The sequence below is a fragment of the Macrotis lagotis genome, chromosome 5 (genome assembly GCF_037893015.1).
Source record: "Macrotis lagotis isolate mMagLag1 chromosome 5, bilby.v1.9.chrom.fasta, whole genome shotgun sequence".
NCBI lineage: Eukaryota > Metazoa > Chordata > Mammalia > Peramelemorphia > Peramelidae > Macrotis > Macrotis lagotis.
The window spans coordinates 70430422-70448934 of record NC_133662.1 but is presented as its reverse complement, the minus strand read 5'-3'; the positions used below and the strand labels follow the sequence as shown (position 1 = coordinate 70448934).

The 18513-nt window shown below is 31.7% G+C and overlaps 1 protein-coding gene across 1 annotated transcript in view; it reads left to right on the top strand.

Moving 5' to 3' along the window:
• ELOVL4 (ELOVL fatty acid elongase 4) overlaps positions 1-18250 on the top strand; it is a 59218-nt gene extending 40968 nt beyond the window's left edge. The window contains exons 4-6 of the mRNA XM_074237382.1: positions 5332-5503; positions 9042-9169; positions 13273-18250. Coding sequence (XP_074093483.1) covers positions 5332-5503; positions 9042-9169; positions 13273-13542 — 570 coding nt within the window. The 3' untranslated portion in view covers positions 13543-18250. The remainder of the gene's footprint in view (positions 1-5331; positions 5504-9041; positions 9170-13272) is intronic.
• Positions 18251-18513: the final 263 nt, after the last annotated feature.

The window sequence follows — 18513 nt, the reverse complement described above, 5'->3', positions numbered from 1 at the left end:
AACTTTTTAATTCTGATAAATGTAGTAAGCAATCATGACTTCAGAAGAATAATGATGAAACCTATTCCCACATCTTGAAAGAGAAATAATGGATGAGAGCTCTAGAATGAGCTGTTTCCAGATATGACCAAACTGAGCATTTGTTTTGCTTGACTATACTTATTTGTTACAAGAGAGTGTGTAGGAGTTGGTAGGTACTGATAGAAAAAAAAGGAGGAAAGAAAAGAACAATGAAATATTTTAAAAACATACACTAATAAGGAGAAGAAAGTTCAAAAAGAGATAGACATGCAAGGAATTTATATTCTTATCAAAATAAAATTAACTCTTTAATATCATTCATTCATTATTTGATTAATATCAAATTAAACATTAATTTTATGGTATAACTTAGGTCTACTAGATAGTAAACTTAACTAGATCATCAACTCCTCCATTTTTTATATCCCCATGATGCTGAATATTTTAACAATAATAAACTCTAATAATTACTAATTGGATGAATGAATGAATGAATTAATATGAAAACTTAATGAGAAGCTTTAGATTTACATCATCTTTTGCGTTCCTGAGCACCTAACCAGTATGTTGGACATCATATTAGATGTCAGAAACCATTTCTTTTTTGACTTTCATGTTGTACTGGAAGCTTCATAAGGAGGAAGATTACTGATTTAATAGGATTATTAAGTTGTCTGACATTCTTAGGGATTAGAGTTGTCTTAAATTTACATATTGCTAGCCATAAATATGCCAGCTAAACACTGATCCTGTTAAATTTCTCCAAATATTTTACATTTAAAAACCTTAAGAAGAGACTATTTATTATACCATAATAATTTCTTCAAAATATAAATGTAAGATATTCATATATATGTATATGTATATATAGATTGCAATTTATTTCCTTAGACAAATAGAATTAGTTTTCCTCAGAGAATAATTTTGGAAATCATTTCTTTAACAGTGACCAATCAAATAACTTTTTACTTCTCCAGCCTATTTGGTGCTTCTGAGAATAGTGTAAAAATAAGTAAAGGACTTGCTCATTTTAGAACAAAAATCCAGTATCATCCAGGAATATTACAGTAGATCAGGAGACATTTTACCAACAGGACAGTGCCTACTTATCACAAATGATCATGCCCAAACATCTTTAAATAATGTGATGTCAGAAATTTTCAAAATGTAGACTTACTGCACCTAATTTGTTTAAAGCCTTTCCCCCAACCATTTCATGTATGTTTCAAGAACTTAGACTCTACAGTTAATAATTCTGAGCCCTGAGTAAATATTTTTCACCGATTTTATACATTGCCTTACTTTTTTTTGTATTTTAAATTTTAAGTGTTTTCAAACAAAGAATTATTGTATTTACACAGAACAAATCATAAGCATAATACATGAAACTTTACAAATCTAAATATGTTAGCCTGAATGTAAAAAGGAATCTGTGTCAAGCCCCTAAATAGCCAGAGGATAAAAACAGATTTTACTTATGGACTAGTTTAAAATCACTTAATATTTACTTCATGTTCTATACATATTGCAAAATCTACTTAAAGATATAAGAACTTGAGAGGAAAATAATATTAGATTATAATATTTTCTTTTTAGAAAAGATTATATTTTGTTTCAATTAAAAATGTTAGAGGTCACCTCTCACTAGACCCTTAATCTTAGGCTGTAATGTAATCTTTCTGAACCATCTGGTATCCTAATAGGGTTTAATGAGAGCACAAGATGGAGGGAAAAAAAACCCCTGTATTATTTAACAAGGATCATAGCCACAATTTAGGAAACATTTACTGTAGGATGAGCCTAATGAATTGCAGCTTATTTATGGGCTTATCATTTGGTGATAATTCTTTGATCATGGCATTCCATGAACCAAGGAAAAATACAAAACGGACTTCATTTGTATATAATTACTTCCTCCAATTTTGTTTTATTTTGTTGTTTTCTCAGTAATTGCGGCATTGTGGTGAAAAGGACAGAGGATGCTAAGAATCACAATATTTCTTAGACAATATATAATCATTAACCTAACTATTAGTTCTCTAAATGTGAAATGGAGTGGAGAACCCCTCAAAGACCCTCCAATTTAAGAAGGGTACTCTGGCTAGCCATCTCTTCATTTCCCACTTGCCTATATTTCTCTGGACTTGTGTTACGACCCAAGACTCGGTACCACTGTTTCTCCCTGCCCTGCTCTCTTCTGTTTTTCAGCTTCCTTTTGAGTGTTGTAGATTTTGAGCTTTTTGAATTGAACTGTATCCCTAGTTCTTAGCACAATATTTAATTAATAACACTTAATAAATGTTTATTAACTAACTATTATAAATTGTTCCTGAGGGAAGAGTTGTAGATGATGATTATGATGAACACTATATTGAAAAAATAAAAAATGAAATTATTGAAATGGGAGCTATTCCTGTAAATATATCTATACAGGAATGGCTCCCACTTCAATTCTATGCACACACACACACACACACCAGTAACATGTCAGAGCAAAAAATTAATACAAAGAAGAAGAGAAATGAGAAGAGGATATGATATATAATTTAACAACTCCAGCCTGACCTATTTAAGTAGACTATTAATGATGAAAAATGGAAAATTAATGATCAGTTATTGATATAGATTATAACAATTTCCCAAGGAAATTAAACAATACAAATCAGTTGCCTTAAGGAAGAAAAGCCAAAAGAACCAGTAAATATTTGATGTCTTTATCAAATGAGAGAGATATCAACCAAGAATAGCATCAGTTTCAAATATAAATATAGAAAGTATGAACAATATTACCTCATGAAACAACAAAAAAAAGTAATGGAGAAAATTTTAAAGAATTCTTAGTGAAAGATCCATACTGAGAGTATTTAAAGACAAAAATTGGAAGGAGCACAACAGATGAAAAATGTAAAACATCTGTAAAGATTTTTATGACATATTCTTTTTTTAAAACCATAAATGGCACTAGAGATATTACATTTGAATTTTAATATCACAGTTCTGAATTTACTCTATGAAGAAATGGAGGCAACATAAGATAAAATAGCTAGACTAAATCAAATTCCTTGCTGGCAGCAATGCAATTTTGAGGTTATTGAGAATATTGATTGCTTTGTATACATTGTCTGAGAAAATTCCTATAAATATAATCACTGTGGACAAGATTTAAAATGTCTCCCAAGTTTCTCTAAGTATAAGAGGATGCATATTGAGAGATTATAAACATATTAATATGAAATAAAACTCAGATTATCAACAAATTTTTAAAATGTATCAATAGTTTTTTATGCATCTATAAGTTTTTATATTCATCTATAGACTACAGAGAGGGAAATACCCTATAAATGTAATCACTGTGGTAAAGTTCATCTCACTATGCAACTGAGTATTTATATAGGTGGAAAACGCTATAAATGCAAATTACATGGCAATGTTTCATTTAGAGAATAGCCCTGATTACAAATCAGGTAAAAAGAAAAACTATGTGTGTGGCATGTGGGGGGTAGTGTAGTGTGGTAGATTAATTAGATCAGCATTCTTTTTTTTAGAGAAATCAGAAAATATGCAAGAGAACTTATATAACTAATACGACTATCACAAAGAACTTGAGAGAATAAAGCTCAAAATTTGTGTCTAGAAAAGGAAGAATAGGGAGAAACTAGTTAAATGTCACATTTCTGAGAAAAAACTTATTTGAGATTATGGCTTTGAATTCTCATTAAAAAGCACATCCAAGAAGGAAGTCCTGTGCAAAAACATGGGTTGTCTGTGGTGATAATTCTAATCGATCAAACACTTTCCCTTAAACAGAAAAGGTAATGGAGAATGGACTGAATAACCCTTAGGAAATTATGTTGTCATTTCAATGATTCAAAGATTCTTCTTGAAACCAAGATTCATAGTTTTTAACATTTAAATTCCCATAGTGCTATTCATAAAATAGCACCAAGTCATAGAATATAATAGTCTCTGAAGAATTATGTTAGAGGATTACTGAAAGGCAATGGAGGAACACTGTGCTCCTGAGCAGACTGAAATATATTACAAAAGAAGATTGTAGAGAAAAGAAAACATCAGAAGAATGTAAGACTGGGGTGGGGGGGAGATTTGGGGCACAGAGTGAGTAAAAAAAAAAAGCTGAGCTTTTTAATTGGTGTCCATACAAATTTAGGGCTCTGAGGGAGATCTCTGGAATATTGACTGATCTTCTTAGGTAGATTTATTGGAGAATCTGTTATAAATGTTAAAATATATGTTTAGGGGTGACTCGGTGGCGCAGTGGATAGAACACTGGCCCTGGAGTCAGGACTACCTGAGTTCAAATCCAGCCTCAGACACTTAATAATTACCTAGCTGTGTGGCTTTGGGCAAGCCACTTAACCCTATTGCCTTGCAGAACCCCCCCCCCCAAAAGAATATGTGTTTAGAGGAAATAAGAAGATCAATGAAATCATAGACCTATCTAATTATCAGAGAATTATATACAGCAACCTTTTGGTAGCAGCTATATTTTTTAAAAAAGCATGGGAATTGGTCTCAAAAGTCCTAGGTTTCAATCCTAATTCAGATGTTTATTAGCTGGTAATCACTTTATGTACAAAATGAGGTTAATACTTATATTTTTATTTCAGTAAGAATCAAATAAATTAATGTATATAAAGTATGTTAAATAAAACTATATGTACTTAGTGTACTGCTGCCTTGAGTTTCAATTTATACAAAGTATTTCCATTAGATCCTTAATTGCTGAAAAATTTTTAAAAAGAGATCATGTACTATGTTAAAGTATATGTATCTAAAGAATCTATATTATGATATATTTTATTCTATTATATTTACATTAATATGATTTAGTATCTATATTATGATAAAGTACATGTATATTATGATATATGCTAAGCAAATGTATCTAATACATATTTTTAAAGAAAGTTAAGATTTACATTTCTATAGTAATTTGAGATAAATTTCTATAGTAATCATTAAAAAAGTATGGCCAAAGAGCTTGAAAAAATTGCATTGTTTTCTATTCAGATATTTAGCATGTATTACAGATATCTGGCAGAATAAAATGTTCTTTGAACATTGTGTTCATTCAGTTTTAGACCTTGCTATTAATCCTTGCTTGTATCATGCTGTAAATATTTTGGCAGCAAATCTTTTTGGGGAAATAAACTTTTGTATTTTGTATAATATTTAGAGAATCAATATCATGTAACATATTGTACAAAAATCATATAATTATTTGGAATTAGTATAACTACACCAAGGTGTTTTGTGCTTAACAACTTATTTATTTTCCTCCTTTTGCAGATAGCTGGTGCTCTGTGGTGGTATTTTGTGTCGAAAGGAATTGAATATTTGGATACAGTCTTCTTTATACTGAGGAAGAAAAACAACCAAGTATCTTTCCTTCATGTGTATCATCACTGTACTATGTTTACATTGTGGTGGATCGGCATTAAGTGGGTGGCAGGAGGACAAGGTGAACATTTTAAGAATTTTCAGTGAGCTGAGGAAATTAATATATTTGCATGAACTATATGAATTTTGCATAGTATTACTTTCTGAAGGAAAGTAATAGAGAATTGGTGGTCTGTCTGAGTGTGACACTTATCAACTTATAGTTATGTCAGTTATCTTCCTTTTTCAAAGAATGTACATAAGTGAATAGAGCTGTATCTATGACCAGTTCAACACTCAAGAGAAAAATCACATGGTAGAGAACTGCTTGATATGTTCCCTTTTTCTAACTTTGGAAGTTTATATCCCATTATATAGACCAAGCAAGATAAGTCTATAGATCCATTCATTACCTTCTGTTCTACTGCCTTTTTAGTATATCAGTCTCAAAGAATACCAAGATATAAATATATATATTTAGTCTGAAGTCTCCCAGGTCAGGTGTGTGGGTTCATATCTTTTCTTAAGGTAGAATGGGTAGAATCAAGACATTATATAGATGTTAAGACATATATCAATGCTAAAGAACTTTTGAACTTTTAATTTGACCCCCAAAACTGCTCTAGTCTTCTGAGGATCAGATGGATTGAGAATATTTCCAAGAAAGACCAGACCATCTGGAATTGTAACAGACTGCAACCTTTAAGCCTCTCTTGGCTTGCATGATGATGTGTAGATGTGAAGCAACATAGTTTTCAGGATATAAAAGGATAAGGTAAATAGTGTAGTTATTTCTACTTTTTTTGTTATACTATTATAATTAGTGAGAGAATGGTGATTCATATATGAATTTTACTTTTGAAAAGTTTTATTTAAAGTAAATGCAGGATTCCATTTAAACAAGCAAACATTTTTATATTAGCTTTATTCCTTAGAATTTAAGATATGGCCATGAATATTATTGAACAAATTTTTTTCTATGTTAACATCAAAATGTCATGACACAAAATTTTTTTTTGTTTAGGTTTTTGCAAGGCAAATGGGGTTAAGTGGCTTGCCCAAGGCCACACAGCTAGGTAGACACGAAATATTTTACATGGAATTGAGAATTTCAACCCCTAAATTAGTTGCTTTAGATTATTTCTACATTTTAATTTCAAGTATTTATTAAGGAGAAGCCAAGGAATATTTATAAAACTTCTTTGTGGCTAAAATAGTCTGCTCTGGCAATTTTATACCTAGTGGTATTAAAATGGAACACTACTAAGTCTGTCTACTTAGATATTTATCTATTTACTGATATTTTAATCTTGATGGAGGTCTTATACATTTTATAAATTCACATTTTGATTAAATATTATACTTTTATTATCTCACTCCAAAATAAAATGTGAGGGAATGTGTAATGTTTAATAGACAGATAATATTGGAATGAGGAAAAACTGAGTTTAAGAAACCTCTGTTACATACTGACTGTGTGACCCTAGGCAAACCCGTGACTTTTCGGTGCTCCCAGACAATTTTTTAAATTGTTATATGTTACTATTATAGGGCAGGTGCAAATCTGAAAAGGTAGAGAAAGTTTCCTCCTGAGAATTCTTTATATCAATGAAATCAGAGTGTCTAATCCAGAAGAATGAGGAGAAGAAACAGAAGAAATAGAAGCAGAAGCAGAAGAAACAGAAGAAAAGGAGGAGGAGAAAGAAGGGGAAGAGGAGGAGGGTGAGGAAAGGGGGGGTGAAGATGATGATGAAGATGAAGATGCAGCAAAACAGAAAAGAAAAATTCCTCAACAGTATTTGAGAAACAATTCCATCTCCCTTAGAAAATTAGACCATTTTATTTAAAATAGCTGGGAATCATATATTTTGTCTGTTATCAAATTAACGCTTCTTATTAGGAGGAAAATTTTAGTATTATCTTCTCAAATAATATCTAATATTCAAGATTAAGTATGAAGAACATTCTAGATTCTTCTAACACATATTGCTACCACCATTCTGCTGAGATGAGTTTCTGTTATTGTGCAGAGAAGTTTATATTTGATATTATAGGTAATAGGGAGTCATCAAAGTTTATTGAATGAGGCAGTGACATAGACTTATATTTTAAGTAAATCACTCTGCCAGCTCTGTGAAAAATGAATTGGGAAAGGGATAGACTTAATATAGGGCAACCAGTTTGAAAGCTACTTCAATATTTAGTCAATGGTAAATCAGGGCTTCAACTAGAGTGGTGCCTGTGTGATTAAAGAGAAGAAAATGGGTAGGATAGAAGTTGTGGAAGTAAAATTGATAAGACTTGGCAATTGGTTGGATATGTACAGTGAAGAAAAATTTGTCATCAAATATGGCAAACTAGGTCCCTGGAATGGTGCCCTTGATGGAAATAGACATTTGGAAGAGAGGTTTGGGGGAAAGGATAATGAGTTCTAGTTTGGATATGTTATGTTTAAGATGCTTTTTTGTACATCTTGTTCAAAATTTCCAGAAAGCAGTTGGTGATATGGGACTGAAACTCTCTAAATTCTTCTTTTATAAAATGGAAATTAAAAATAGCACTACATTAGAAAATTTCTGTAAGAATTAATTTATTTTATTTTAGGTTTTTTTTCAAGGCAATAGGTTTAAGTGACTTTCCCAAGGCCACACAACTAGGTAATTATGAAGTGTCTGAGGCCAGATTTGAACTCAGGTACTCCTGAAGTCCAGGGCCAGTGCTCTATCCACTGCGCCACCTAGCCACCCCTTTCTGTAAGAATTAAATGAAAGAATGTATGTAAAACCTTTTGTAATACTTAAAAGACTGTAAAAATGTTAGATATTATTATTATTATTATTATACCCATAGTTAGAGGCAAGATATAAATGATGACTCAGTAAAGGAGACTGAGGAGTAGTCATATAGGTAGAAGGAGAACAGTTTGAGATGGGTGGCAATGAGAAGAAAAATTAGTGGTCAAATATGACAAACTGGATGCCTGGAAGGATAATGGGGTTCTTGACAGAAATAGAAATATTTGGAAAAGAGATAAGTTTGGGGAAAAGGATAATTAAGACTGGGGAAAAGACCATCAGATTTGACTTAAGAGAACATTTAATAACCTCTTTCTCGGGAAAGAATGGTGTTCCATTCTGGGCTTTCTTCATAGGGATATTTTTACCATATACATATTGAGTATCCCACTAGGTTCCATCTGTATGATAAAGGTCCCCACTATTTACTACTCTTTAGACCTGGTCCAGCATTATTTTTACTACTCTAGACTATCTGGTTTTTTGCTCCTTCCTTCTTTAGATAAATATAATGAGGATAATTTAATCTTTGATGATTTGAAACAGTGATTTAATAGTTGTTTAGCATTAGTCTGATAATTACCATATGCATAGAAGGTTTAGGAGATAAAGTTGAATTTGTACTGTTACAGGACATACCCTAAGAATAAAGCATTAATGAACTTGTTTAAAATAATTTGCTTCTTCCCCATAAAAAAAACTGACACAACAAATTTCCAGATAGAGGTTCTGATTTAGTTTCTTATATAAACATATAAGATTGAGAAATAGTAAAACTTAAACAAACCATTTAAACAATGTAATTATTACTTATGTTTTCAACAGCATTTTTTGGAGCTCAGCTTAATTCTTTTATCCATGTGATTATGTATTCGTATTATGGCTTAACTGCATTTGGCCCATGGATTCAGAAATATTTGTGGTGGAAACGATACTTGACCATGTTGCAGCTTGTAAGTAAAATATTTATTAAATTTCTTCTGAGAAACCAAGTGAAAAGATTATTTAATGCAAAGTGTTTGAATGAGGTTAAGATTGTCTTTAAGAAAACAGACGTCCTTTCTTCTCTTTAACCTCAACTATTGAGATTCTTCGGATGTTACTTTTCTATTATGAATCTATTAGACAAGATAGTGATGTTCAGTTTCATTTTTAACACCTTCTGTACTATTAGAAATAATACTTTTCTCTATAAACAAAAACATTTCATAAAATAATCATGAAAATAAATTTGTTCATTAAATTATAATAGAAATTGTGTGGGATAAAAATCCACTTAAAAGGGGTGGCTAGGTGGCGCAGTGGATAGAACACTGTCCCTGAAGTCAGGAGTACCTGAGTTCAAATCTGGCCTCAGACACTTAATAATTACCTAGCTGTGTGGTCTTGGGCAAGCCACTTAACCCCATTTGCCTTGCAAAAAACCTAAAAAAAATCCACTTAAAAAATATAGAGAGTCCTCTGAACAAAAAGAAAAGTTTACTTTGGCTTTTCTTGAGAAAAGGACACATTCTAAGTCTCACAAAGGTAGTGAAGATTAAGGAGATGCCCCAAATTGACAGTCAAGCAAAATTATATGGCCTATGGTGATCCCCTCCTCCTTCCTATCATCCCTCTCTGTCAACTCATTGGTTAGTCTTCAGTTACATTCTTTTTTTTTTTTTTTTTGAGTTTTTGCAAGGCAAATGGGGTTAAGTGGTTTGCCCAAGGCCACACAGCTAGGTAAATATTAAGTGTCTGAGGCCTGATTTGAACTCATGTACTCCTGACTCCAGGGCCAATGTTCTATCTACTGCACTACCTAGCTGCCCAGAGTTACATTCAGCTTGCAAAAATCTACCCCTGAAACAAAGACAAGAATGAAAGGTTTTCATAAAATATTACCTCACCATTCAGATGGTGAGAATAATCTTCAGGATTATAACGATGTCATTGAAGTAATGTAACTTGTCTTGGAACGCAAGGTCTAGAAACAGTCTACTATCCTTCCAGTTCCTTATCGAGAAAACAGGTGGCATTATAAGTCTCATTTGGAATGCAAAGTCTTACTTTTAAGAATAAACTAAGAATAATGGTTTGGTTTTCTTAATATTTCTTAACCTTGAGAGGACTTCACTGGGAATATTAACCCTAAAAGGTTATATTGGGGAATATTCCACTCAAAACTGTTAACAGATCTTAAGAATCCTAACTGTAAGCACATATTAAGAATCAATACCATAATTTTTAGCTAGCTAACTGAATATATATATGGCATTTAAAAAATGATGTGTTTTTAAAAGGCACATAACATATGATCAATGATTATAAGTTCAAAGTTGCAGAAACCAATTACTTTTAAAGGAAATATTATCCAGTAAGTAAAGTGAGTGGTTATAAATACTGCTAATCTAATTAAGCAAAATAAGACAGTACTATTGTGGATGCCAAAGTCTTAGTCAAAGGATATAATCAGATTTGTAACTTAGTGTATATGATTTGATTACCCATCCCCTACTGTTCTAACCCTCACCCCCTGCCAAAGAATTTGTAATAATTTAAAAATCCCATGAACAATATAATGTACTGCAGAAAGAGGAATGGATTTGGAGTCAGAGATCATGCTTTTACCATTTACTCCCTTTGTATTCTTAGGCAATCTCTCTCTTGGTCTCAGTCTCCTCATTTGTGAAATGAGGAAGTTGAACTAGATGTCCACTGAGGTATCTTCTAGTTTTAGATCTATGATTCTATGTTCCTTTGCCTAAATTGCCTTGTGATTTCCCTTCCAACTCTAAATCTATGATAAAATGATCCTTTTTAATGATGAGAAGTGTTGTTAATGTATACTTGTTTTTAAATTTTTGAGTGAAAATAAATCCACATTTATTGTTTCTCTTTTATAATACTGAAAGCTTTGATTTAAAGATTAGTTTTTAGTATCTTTGTCTACCATCTATGCCTGTTTTATTTTGTTTTTCCCCTGTATGCTTTGCTCTTCCTTTCCAAATAACTGTGCTGTATCATATATTTTTTAATTTATCATCTCTACCAGAAGTTTTAACTCCCTTATCTAGTAACTGTGACTTTCACCATTATAACTTTCTAAATACCTTTCAATTTCTTACAAATGGTATCTATTCATATATTTGTTGAATAAACAAATGCCACAAATAAATTAGCTATAGAAAGTGCCAGTCTCTGCTTCCAGATCATTTAATGGTGATTTTGACAGTGAGTCATTGGCTCTTAGGATATAGACCTAGTAAGTTTTGTTTTTCTGAGCAAAGGATTTACCCTCAGTCATACCAAAAAATCCAGAAACCAACCTGATAATTGCTTTTCAAAGCTTAGCATTTATTATAATTTGATTTAATCATAGCGTGTATTAAATTTTATCAGTGGAATCATAGTTGAAAATACTACTCAGATCTACTTTGAGTTGCTAACCAAACAGGAAACGCAACTTTTCAGAATATTGGGTGTGAAGGAGTTATTTGCAACCAAAGTACTGTAGGTAGTTTTTTCCCAAGCTTTTGGCATCAGACTTTTTCATAAATATATAACTTACTTTTCCTGTTATCCAAATGTCTTTGTGTATGTGTCTGTGTGTGTGTATTTGAGTGGAGAATAAGAAATGAAAACCTTAGATTGCAAACAGTATATTTTTTTTTTCACAGCCTCATTTTGAAAATACAAGTAAGCATTCACATCTATACAAAAATAATTTTTTTCTGGTAATATAGGTTCTGAAGATCATTGTGAAACTGGAGACAATCAAAAATCTTTATTTTGACTATTAGAAGTTTTAAGCATTTTCTTTTTTTTGTTTTGTTTGGTTTTCTGTTTCTTTTCTATATATCTGGAATCTAGACACAGTAATTCCCATATTAGAAGTGTAATAGATATTTGTTGAATTATGGAGTCATTTGAAATAACATAATTTTTAGGGTCTCTTTAAGTTCTAAATCCTGTGATCCTTAGAGGTCAACTAGTTTAATCTCATCATTTTGCAGATGAGGAAATAGACCCAGAGATACTGAATGACTTTCAAAGGGTCATGAGTGCAGTAAATAGCAGAATGGGATTGGAATTCAGATTCTCTGACCTACACAGACTCAATATACTTTTCATAACATTATGAGAATAATTTTTTATTAGATGGTACCCTAAGAGAGAAAAACTTGACTTTTATAACTTAAGAATAATTAGTATCCATTATGTAGAAGGAACATAATGTCTTTTGAATAGGCTTGTCCAAAATAGGACATGAGAAATCTTTTTTACAAAATACCTAACAAATTAGTCTTATAAAATTCAATTAAGTTTATTTAATAAGTTTACCTGTGCTCTAATTATAGTAATATTGTGTGTATTTTAACATTTATTTTTGTTTTAATAAAATTCATGATGTGAAATAATAACTTCTTAATTTATGATTTTGGAGCTTGGAAGTAACTTTAAGAATCTTTTTAAGAGATCTATTTGGGATTAAAATTTTTAAAGTTTCTGCTTCATAAAAAAGGTTTTAAATGTTTATTTACCTCTCCCTTGTTAAGTAAGAAATGACTATGATTTTGAGTTTCCCTAAAGCTATAAAAGTTTGTCTGCACTAAGATTTTTAGAACACTGTGTATATTCCTATAATATAGGTTATGATAGCTCTGGACTCTAAAAAAAATAAGGGTATACACAAAAAATTTGATAAAAATGAAAAATATAGACTTAGTAATATATTTTTTCCTTGATCTGAAGGATAAATGTTACTTTAGGTGGATAAATTGTTTTTACTCCCTAAGATTCATTTGTGAGTGTTGTATACTTAGGATCATAAATTTAGAACTAGAAGGGTTCTTGGTGATCACTTAATCTAATCCCTTCATTTTACACATGAGAAAACTAAGGAAGGTGCATCTGACTTGACTAAAGTCACCAAGTTGGTAGAAACAGAACTGAGATTCAACCTAAGTTTTCCTGACTCCAAGATCAACTCTTTGCATTGAACCATGATGCTCTCAAAAGATAACAATGAAGTCTATGGTCAGTCTAATCTTATTCTATGTCTTTCTTCTTTCAGGTTCAGTTCTATGTGACCATTGGACACACAGCATTGTCTCTTTATACGGATTGCCCCTTCCCCAAATGGATGCACTGGGCTCTTATTGTTTATGCCATCAGTTTTATTTTTCTGTTTCTTAATTTCTACTATCAAACATACAATGACCCCAAGAAATCAAAAACTCGAACCACAGCAACAAATGGTATTTCAGCAAATGGAGTAAGCAAATCAGAAAAGCAACTGGAGAATGGAAAAAAGAAGCATAATGGAAAGGCAAAAGGAGAGTAACTTGATCCAGGCCTTAATTTTTTTTGACAGTGAGGAACTTCCCATTTGATAAAATTTTCAGGGAAAAACAAGCAAATGAGGGTTTGGAATAGGGAGAAAAGAGCCTTCTCTCTCTGTGCCAGTTAACCTTTAGATTAACTAAAGTGTTAGGTAAGATACTCAGCTGTTTATTTATGATTATTGTTTTAATAATAATACTTCTAGTTAACTTTTGATTTTTGTCCAAACTAAAGGATCATTCTGTTATTTGGAAGATTATCTTTCAGGCCACAAGGTTCTTCACAGAAAAACTTTTGCTAGTATAGCACTAGCAAAATATAATGGAGTTTTCATGAATCTTTTTGTGCATATGTGCAATTTCTTCTAAAGTTGGTTTTTGAACCAACTAGATGAGCCATATCACAAAGTGACTGCTTAATGAGGACATTAGGATACATATGTGCCCTCACTAACAACCCTTTAGTCTAAATTACCAGCTACATGCCCTAATTTGAAAGGGAACACTTTCCATTTTCTGGCTTGAAGCATAATGGTAATATAAACAATCTTAAGTATTCTGGATTTCAATTTACTTGCTGAAGTTGTATGAACATGCCACTTTTGGTTATAATTAGGTATTAAAAATCTGGTGATGACTCTAAACTCTTAAGTGTTTGGTGAAATCCGGTGAGGGTAAATATAAGAAAACATTGCAGAAAATGTGTTTTAGCAGCCCAAAGGATATTGGAATAGCCACTGAGGCAAATGATTGTGGGGAAACAACTTTTTGTGATGAAAAGGTAGCCTTTGAATATTTTTGTCAGAAATGTATTATGAAAAATTATAATTATTGTCTGATTGGAACATGAAATGTCTCTTGTCTTTATTAGCAATATCAACAGGTTACATCTATATGCTGTTAGAAAAGAATATGTTGATTTTATCAAGCTTTCTTTATTTGATTTTAGTGTCTGTTACAGATTTCATGTGCATAAATATACCTACCTCTTCTGTTGAAAAGAACATTTAAAATTAAATTTTAATTTAAAAAATGCCACATAAATACACAAGGAGTCTTCCAAAGTAATATTAATAATAGTAAACTCCAAAAGTCACTACTCTTTGTTAGTTCTGTGAATAGTGAATACTCAGGTTTTTTTCTAGAATCATTCTTTCCACTTAAACATAAGTTTAGTTTTATAGTGAATTTTGTTGTGATTACATTCAGATATTATTTATTAATAACGTATAGTACAATCCTATTCTAGTGCAATATTCTTGACTCCTTGGTGCTGAAAGCTTGAAATTTACAGTGCTTAATGTCATAAGGTAATGGACAAGGACAGAACTATAAAACTACTTTTGCCATTGAAATGCAATACTGACATAATATGTGACCAATTCATTAGGGAAGAGAATATGTACTGTGTATGCATATTACTTGTGAAACAATATGGTAAGGCTGGCCTTGAAGTTTTGAAGACCTCATGCCTCTGACATACATAAGCTAGATGATCCCTTATGAACAAGTCATTTGACTTTTAAGTTCCCTAGTCATCTCTTCAAAGACTACAAATTATGAATGAGGTATCAGTAGAGGAAGTGACCTCACTGGGAGGTGAGCCTTCCACTGGAAGTTCCCAATACTGAAGAAATCCCAAGTCAAGACATTTAAAAAATATATAATATATATATGTATATGTGTATATATATATACATTTATACATATAATTAATTTGCTAGGGGGGGTGTTGGATATAGTCATATAAAAAGTGAAAATTAATTAATTTTTTAGGGTGGTATTGGATATAATCCTATTAAAAAGTGGAAAACTGTAATATTTGACACAAAAGCATGAACAAGGTTCTAAAAATTTTGACATGTAAAACTGCATGTGCAGGATAAATAAATAAATAAATATATATATATACACACACACACTGTTTGACTGTGGCAGACAATATTTTTAAAAATTTTGTAAACCATACAATATTTATTGTGCATTAAAATTGGGCATTTCAGTGTTTTTCTTAATGCATTTGTAATTGTTAGATACTTGCCACAGATCCATTATGTTATGATCTGATAGGAATAACAATAGTTTGTTTTTGCTTCTTATTTCTGTAATAATGATAGATTTGTAACCTTATAAACAATCTGTACTGGTTCCTCTGAGCTCCTCATTCTCTGCCACTTGATTTATGCACAATAAATATGCTGCTGCAGTGAGAAAAAAAATGATCTTTTCTCTTAATTAGTTTATTCAAATATATATTAGTTCTTGGGAGTTTAATTTCTTAACTTTAAGCTATATTTGTGTAACTAATGGGTTTCTTTTCTAATTTAAAGTTTTAACTGTCAAAACTTCAGTACAATTAGTTATACCCACTCTGAATATTTGCATAAAAACTTATATTTTTAATAGTATATTGTCCATCAAAAAAATTAGCTACTAAACTTCTGGGTCACATGACAAACAAGATAAAGAACTAGATATTTTTGATAAGTCTGCTTACTATCAAAATCTCCCCACATTGAAATTATGCTTCATCAGTAGAGCAATTGAAGCTGTTTTCCTCAGGTTAAGACTTCAAGAGAGCTAAAAAAGATAATAGCCATATTATTGAAAAAAGTGCATAATCCTCAGTCTGTTGATGCAATATCAATAACTTCTACCTCCTAATATTCCCCACACTTCAACAGGTCCCATCTACTTATATTCTGGGACCCACTCAAAAATAGCCCAGTTATAGCTGCAGTTTCTACCAGCACACCCTGACTCTGCTCTCATCCTACCATTCTGTGGTAACTCTACCTAAAAATATTGTAGTGGGCAATGAGAATAGATTGCCCTTTCTGAGTCCATCACTCTCAGATAGAAAACTAATGAACTGAGGAAACTTGGGCAGGAAAGAAGTATTATAAAGGGCTATACAAGACCCAAAGAAAAGGGGGGGGGGCTGGCATTCAGTTGAGACCAGTTATATCCCCAAAGAACTTATTTTCAGCAGGGACTAAGGCCACTGAAAAGTGAATTCCCTGCTGAACAAATTGTGGTATGTGATTATGATGGAATTTTATGCTGCTATAAGAAATGATGATCAGTAGGCTCTCAGAAAAATTTGGAAAGACCTATGCACTGATACAAAATGAAACAGATTGTATTCAGAGAAGCAACAATATTGTAAGATGATCAGCTGTGAATGACTTAACTATTACAACGATTCAAGACAACCCTGAAGGACTAATGATGAAAAATGTTATCCATTCCCAGATAAAGAATTAATGATACCTGAATACAAATGGAAGTTTTTCTTTCACAATATGACTATTATGGAAATGTTTTGCATGACTATTCTTGTATAATCTATATTGAATTGCTTGCCATCTCAATGAGGGAGTGGGAGGGGCAGGAGTAAGGGAGAGAATTTGAAATTCCAAGTTTTGAAAATGAGTGTTAAAAATTGTTTTTGCTTATAACTGGGGGAAAATAAAACACTAAAGAAAAAAGAAGAAAAGTTTATTCCCCAAAATGAACAATTGGGGAACATAAAGTCAAAAAGACTAAAACCACCAAAGATCTCAGGAGGAAGAAGATTCAATTAAAAACCTAGATTAGATAAATCAGCAAATTTAGGGACGAAAACAGAAGGGAAGATGACTATCAACAAGTCATGTAAAAGGTTGTAAATATCTCTGAATAAATATTGTAAGACAAAGAAAAGTATACCAATAGCTCATGGTTTGGATCTACAGTGCCAAACTACAGAGGGATGTTCCTCTGTGATAAGAGAAAAATCATAATCTTGAAAGGAAATTTAAAGGGAACAAAGGGTAGAATTTATAATAATAAACTGAAATAATCAGCTGACTAAAAAAAAACAAAACTTGAATCTGTAGTGGAAAGTCTCCCCAAAGAAACAAACAAACAAAGAAAAAATAAAGACAATTGATAGGGATACAAATATATCAATGAGAAGAAAAATCTGGAAAAAGTAAAAAACAAATGACATTAGAAGAACACATCTCAACAAAAGCAAAGCATTGATATAGAAGACAATAAACATAGGTTTTCTAGGAAAACATGACAAGGCAAAAAATATAAACATGAAACAAAAAATAATACAGAGAAACTTCCCAGAACTTCTGAATTCAGAAGAAAAAGTACTAATTGAAAGAGTTCACAAATGATCTCAAGGATGAATGATCTCAAGGAAAAAAAAAAACCTTTGCTTCAAACTCATAGTGGTTGAATTTAATTCCAATGACAGATATTCTGTAAATGACCAGGAGAATCTTTGTATTTAAAAAAAAAGAAGAAATCTGAAGAACATAGGACCATTGTGAACCCATCAGAAACCACTGAAGGGAATGGAATATCTGAGAATTAAAAGAGATCAAGATATAGTCTGAAATTAAAAAAAAAGGTGTGATGGATTATTCAACTTTCAATCACCCCAATATATGAAAGGTAAATAAATATAACTACCAAGGAAAGCACAAGTTAAAAAATAATCATTTGGGGCAGCTAGGTGATGCAGTGGATAGAGCACTGGCCCTGGAGTCAGGAGTACCTGAGTTCAAGTCTGGCCTCAGACACTTAATAATTACCTAGCTATGTGACCTTGGGCAAGCCACTTAACCCCATTTGCTTGCAAAAAACAAAAAAAAATCATTTCTTAAGAATAAAAGAACTGGAGAGTTAAAGACAATTATGGATTTAAATAAAAGAAATAACAGGACAACCATTAAGAGATAGCTTTCTAAAAGTATAAAAGGGCATAAATATGAAAGTAGAATTTAAAGAAATAGGAGAAGGAATGGTGGAGAAACAGGTCTGAGATACCAGGGACTAAACTTTATAATGGAACTAAACTAGAAGGCTGTATAAAAGGGGAGAGGAAATTTTAGAAAATTTAGTAGGATTATGGTGTATCCCAATCAAATTAATAGTAAACAATGAAGAAGACATAATTCCTCTGGATTCTGAGA